Source organism: Anomaloglossus baeobatrachus, chromosome 3, assembly GCF_048569485.1.
Source record: "Anomaloglossus baeobatrachus isolate aAnoBae1 chromosome 3, aAnoBae1.hap1, whole genome shotgun sequence".
NCBI lineage: Eukaryota > Metazoa > Chordata > Amphibia > Anura > Aromobatidae > Anomaloglossus > Anomaloglossus baeobatrachus.
Genome location: NC_134355.1, coordinates 123,428,543 through 123,434,542, shown reverse-complemented (window position 1 = coordinate 123,434,542; position 6,000 = coordinate 123,428,543). Strand labels below are relative to the sequence as shown.

General features: G+C 40.0%; 1 protein-coding gene across 1 annotated transcript in view; it reads right to left on the bottom strand.

The window, feature by feature from the left end:
- Positions 1-841: 841 nt before the first annotated feature.
- Positions 842-6,000, bottom strand: part of ENTPD6 (ectonucleoside triphosphate diphosphohydrolase 6) — an 82,817-nt gene continuing 77,658 nt past the window's right edge. Inside the window, exons 13-14 of the mRNA XM_075339419.1 lie at positions 3,241-3,353; positions 842-2,835 (exon numbers count right to left, since the gene is read on the bottom strand). Coding sequence (XP_075195534.1) covers positions 2,749-2,835; positions 3,241-3,353 — 200 coding nt within the window. The 3' untranslated portion in view covers positions 842-2,748. The remainder of the gene's footprint in view (positions 2,836-3,240; positions 3,354-6,000) is intronic.

Genomic DNA, 6,000 nt, shown 5'->3' with positions numbered 1-6,000 from the left:
CCAATGAGAGAGACCTGAGGCTTGTAATGTAACCCAGTCTAGCATTAAGGAAAGTGCGGCCGAACATGGTATACAGCATATATAAATATAATAAGGCAAAAAGGTATAAAACAACCAATATAGATAGATTTAAGCCATATAACCTGCTGCCAGCAAAATAATGCTTAAAAAAAAAAAGGCCGTGGAGGAAAGCCCCACGCGTTACGCTGGCAAGCAGCTTCATCAGGGGAGATAGCCCTATCCTATCCATAGCTATTTCCCCTGACGAAGCTGCTTGCCAGCGTAACGCGTGGGGCTTTCCTCCACGGCCTCATCTTACCTCTTTTGCTCCACCATCCTCCCATTCTTGCATGCAGACATTTTTTTGACCACACCGGGCTCGGTTGGTAATTATGCCATTCTGACCTCTTTCCATCCTGAGGGTCTGTTCAGTCTCTCTATCCCCTTACCTTTATCTATTCTCTGTGCTCTAGCATGATTTCACAACAGGGGACATGATTTACCACTCTTGATTGACTCACCTTTTTTTTTTTTTTTTAAGCATTATTTTGCTGGCAGCAGGTTATATGGCCTAACTCTATCTATATTGGTTGTTTTATACTTTTTTTGCCTTGCCATCCATTACCTTGAGGTCTAATTATTATATGATATATACCCCTTGTTATTTAAACATTGTATAGATGTTTTCCTATTATACCATGTGTTTGCTTAACACGGCTATTTTTTACCTTTTGGAAACTTCCTGATATATTTTCATACAGCTGTGTCAAACGGTATATTATCCTGGAGCCATATTGTGACATTTTGAGGCCTTGTCTGTCCTTTTAATGGTTTTTAAATTGTGTTTTTCTATTTCTATTTTTGACCCAATAAAAATATTTAATATATGATATGATCCTTCATTTTGATGTGCGCCTTTTTTATGTGTGTCTTTTTCTTCTCTGTATACGGATGTGCAGTATCCGTGAGCTCTCAGAAGATGAAGCAGCTCCTAAACAGAGCATTTCTGGCCACCTGCCGTTGATACGAAAAACAGCTACTCAGACGGGGTGGTGTGTTGGACCTCGGCCGATTAGACATTGATCACTTCTTAAGAAGAGGACATCAATGTTAAAGTAGTGGACAACCTCGTTAACCATATACTGATGTGATATTTCCATTGAAGCAGATTTCTGATGGATTGCCATTAAGTGATAACGTTGCAAATCATCAATAGTCTGCACATTCAAGATTTCCCAAGAAGCTACATAGAGCTTTTAAATCTTTGGCAAAATGATGCTTTACAACTAAAAGGCTCCAGCCGTGTTGATAGTTGGAAGATTCTTTATTATCTGCTGTGTTTATCCAAATAGATAAGTGAACAAAATGACTTCTGCAAAAGATCCTGAGTATCTGTGCGTCCAGGCTTTTAAGAATCCACTAACTTTACAGTATATATTCAGTCTTGAACGCTAGATGAACATGGACTTTTAGGCTATGTGCGCACGCTGAGTTTTTTTTTTGACGCTGCGTTTTTGGCCGCTAAAACCGCACAAAAAACGCATGCGTTTTTACCGTGTTTTGGTGCGTTTTTGGCTGCGTTTTGGATCTCTGCGTTTTTCCAATGCATTGCATGGGGGGAAAACGCACAAAAACGCAAGAAAGAATTAACATGTCCATTTTTTTTAAGCTCAAAAACGCAGCTTAAAAAAAAAAAAAAAGTTGTGTGCGGACAGCAAAAATGAAAACTCAGACTTTGCTGGGGAAGCAAAGTCATGACATTTTGAGCCCAAAAACGCACAAAAACGCAGCAAAAAATGCACTATGTGCACATAACCTTAGATATTTTACCATTTTTCTCTATGGATCACAGTTTTTTTTTATCAAAAAGGAACTGCTTGAAAAAAGTGAAAAGACAGTATAGTCTCTGCTCACACTAGTGTCGTCGTCTTATTGCAGACATTACCAGTGTGATAGATCCCTACAATTCTTATTCATCTGCTCAAATCGAAGTTGGGCTTTAATACTTCGGACTGTATAAATAGATCGTTAGAGTATTTATTCATTTTTTTTAATGAAAAATTATCCCAGCAACCGAAAGGTTATCTGCACACGGTTTTTGTTTAGGAGTTTTTTGGAACAGGTCCGTGTTTCCTGAGGCGGTTTTTACTTAATCTCATTTTTGGACGCCTCAAATAACCTCTGTGTGCACATACTGCAAGGGCACGGAAAACACTTGTATGTACAGAGATTTACTCTCCGAGAAAAAAAATATTCACAGTTATATATATATAAATATATATAAAAAAAAATATATATAAATTGATCTCCATTCCATGACAGTGCAACCTGATGAGTAGAAGTAGAAGAGTAAATCAAAGAGAACTGAGTTAGAACAGGACTGATCACATTATGTAAATCTCAGTACAATCTAGAGGTCTTAAGGTTTCAATCAACATTAGTTAAATAAAGAATAAAATAAAAAATAAAATAAATTAACCCCAGTACCGGGTTATATGGCACATATTATGGCAAAGTCTCTGAAAACTTCAGAAACAGTTCAAGTAGTTTGCCCCTTCTCTTATGCAGATGTAGCAGCGCCATAGGCAGGTTTAGATTGCTCATTACACCGTTTGGATAGCTTGGCTTTTACCATATATATTAATGGGCGGCCAAGTTACACAAATGGCATAAGAGTGAAACGATGGTTTGTCGCAGCAAGAGTTTGCCGTATGCTACATCTTAGGTCACCATATTAACCAAGCTGTCCTAGACATTGCTCTTCAACAAGTCCATGTAATAAAATGTTGCACCGAGGGCCCAACTGGTTTCTACATCATTGATTTTCTTAACAAGCTGTGAAGACAAAATAATATAAAGACCAGGTCTTAGTCTCAGTAGTTATATCCTGCACAATCACAGGTATAAGGATGAAGAGGAGAGCAGGTTGTGTGGATATAAAAAAAAAAATAAATAAAAAAAATGATATATTGTATAGATAGATACACATACACACACGGTATTTTATATATACACATGTACACACACACACACACATACACACAGTATATATACTTTATTTTTTACACATGAAAAGTTATGCTTCAGAGGTATGTAAAGGGAAAAAAAGGAAAGCCCATTAATCGCACAATCAGGATATAGATTACATGGCAAACTGACATAGGTCTAATAGAGGGGAGGGGGGTGGGGGGGGGGACGACGACACACCTTTACAACAACTGCCAAAACCAACCACATTACCTTTAAGCGTTTATCTTTTGAAAACCCAAGATCCTGAAGAATGTGTGTAATATAGGTGAGATCCATACACAGGTAAGGACTGCTCCCTGCCGTCTGCGCTATATTTGCACATTCTGAAAAGGAAAAAGTAAGACAAGTTTATTCTATAGATATTTCCTCATATTATAGACACAATCATTACAGTCTCCTGTTCAGTGTCAGATACTTGTCTCACATTGGTAATGCCTCTTCTATTTAAAATCATATCTAGAGGCGGAGTTATCTTCCAGGCAGCATCCGCCCCATAGCCTGGAAGATCTCATTTATATAAAGTGATAAAAAGAGACTTATCCACAACAAGGCATCTGATAGGAGACAGACAGGTATGGTTTTTTTCAGCATTCTATAACCTGTATGCCCATGTTAACAGTTTAAAAAAAAAAAAAGTCAAAGTGGTGACAGATCCCTTAAAAAAAAAAGTTGTGTAGACGTAACTTTTTTGGCTGGCAATAAAAAACAAACCAAACAACTGATCACTGCTGGATCTGTGTTTCTTTTAACCCCTTCAACCCCCGGGCACTTTCCGTTTTTGCTCCCCTTCTTCCGAGAGCGTAACTTTTTATTTTTCCATCAAACTTGCCATGTAAGGGCTTGTTTTTTGCGGGACGAGTTGTACTTCTAATGACACCATAAGTTTTACCATATAGTGTACTGGAAAACGGCAAAAAAATTCCAAGTGCGGAAAAATTGCAAAAAAAGTGTGATCGTATAATAGTTTTTGGGATATTTTATTCACTGTGTTCACTTAATGGTAAAACTGATGTATCTATGTGATGCCTCAGGTCAGTGCGAGTTTGTAGACACCAAACATATGTATAGGTTTACTTGTGTCTAAGGGGTTGAAAAAAATTCACAAGCTTGTCCAAAAAAAGTAGCGCACGTTTTGCGCCATTTTCCAAAACCCGTAGAGTGCTCATTTTTCGGGATCTGAGGTTCAGTGACTGCTTATTTTTTGCGTCTCGACCTGACGTTTTTAACGGTACCATTTTTGCGCAGATGCTACGTTTTGATCGCCTGTTATTGCATTTTGCGCAAAATATGCGACGACCAAAAAAACGTAATTTTGACGTTTGGAATTTTTTTGCCGCTACGCCATTTACTAATCAGATTAATTGATTTTATATTTTGATAGATCGGGCATTTCTGAACGCGGCGATACCAAATGTGTATATTTTTTATTTTTTTAACCCTTTAATTTTCAATGGGGTGAAAGGGGGGTGGATTTGAACTTTTAGGTTTTTTTATTAAAACTTTTTTTTTTTTATTTTGCTAGTCCCACTAGGGGGCTATTGCGATCAGCAATCCGATCGCTCTGCACTATGTGCAGATCTCAGCTACAGAGCTGAGAACTGCAGATTTGGTGCTTTACTTTCAATGTCGGTTGTATTCCGGCATTGAGAGGAAGTGAGTCATGTTAGCTACAGGCGTCATCACATGACCCTGTGCTACCATGGCAACCACCGAAAGTCTCATGATCATGTCACGTGACTTCCGGTGGGAAGGCGGGGTAAGTGACTGTCATGGCGGCACGCATATAAATATCGCTGCCAGATTTTGGCAGCGAGATGTAAGGGGTTAATGGCCGCGGGTGGAAGCGATTCCACCCGCGGCTAGCAGGCACACATGTCAGCTGTTGAAAACAGCTGATATGTGCGCGGATCGCCGCCTGCCCGCGGCAGGGGGCGGGGCTTAACGGCACACGACCCATGACGTACCCAGTACGTCATGGGTCGTTAAGGGGTTAAACATCGAAGTCTATGGAAGCAAATCTGTTTAACTGCCCCCCACTTCAAATGACGTTTTGAGATTTGGGGGAGGTGAGGGTGGAAGATCTTCATGTGGTGGTGGTGGTCTTGGAATTGGAGGGCTTCACAACCTTCAGGCATGTGTTAGGTATGTTTTGGCTTGAACAAGAGCTGACTAGAGTTGGGGCAAGGGTCAGAATGTCTCCATGAAATAAGGTGTAAATGTTACAAAAGTGTAACCTCTGTGTTCGTCTACAGTACTGGGAAAGCAAAGAGCTCTTTATCCCTATGGCATTCATCATAATCTCATTTAGATGCTTATTCTCTGCAGAAATAAGCCAAGTTAGGGGTGTCCTTTTATGGATGCTGGATCTGCAAACCAGAATCTGATTCAACTGGAGAGCCAAACTGCCATAGAATTGGCTTTTAAGACTTTAGAGGCGTGCAGCAATTGAAAAGAGATCTCAAGAAGATATCAAGAAGATCAAGAAGCGGGAGAAGCTTAGCCCAGGTCAGTAGGCCTTGTGGTTAGGAATGGTGATAGGTTGTCAGTACTGCCAACATAAAGAAACCACTTCCTACAAAGAGGTGGACTTAAAAGTGTGTAACTCACTGCCTGGTTAAAAAAGAGAATTTTGTTTACTTACCGTAAATTCTTTTTCTTATAGTTCCGACATGGGAGACCCAGACCATGGGTGTATAGCTTCTGCCTCCGGAGGACACACAAAGTACTACACTAAAAAGTGTAGCTCCTCCCTCCGAGCATATACACCCCCTGGATAACCAAATCTAGCCAGTTTAGTGCAAAAGCTGAAGGAGGACATCCACCCACAAGTAGAGATAGAGCAAAACCCGGAACAACCGGAACCTCTGTCTACAACAACAGCCGGTGAAAACACATGGAACAAGAAAACTGCCAACAGGCAACAGGGAAGGTGCTGGGTCTCCCATGTCGGAACTATAAGAAAAAGAATTT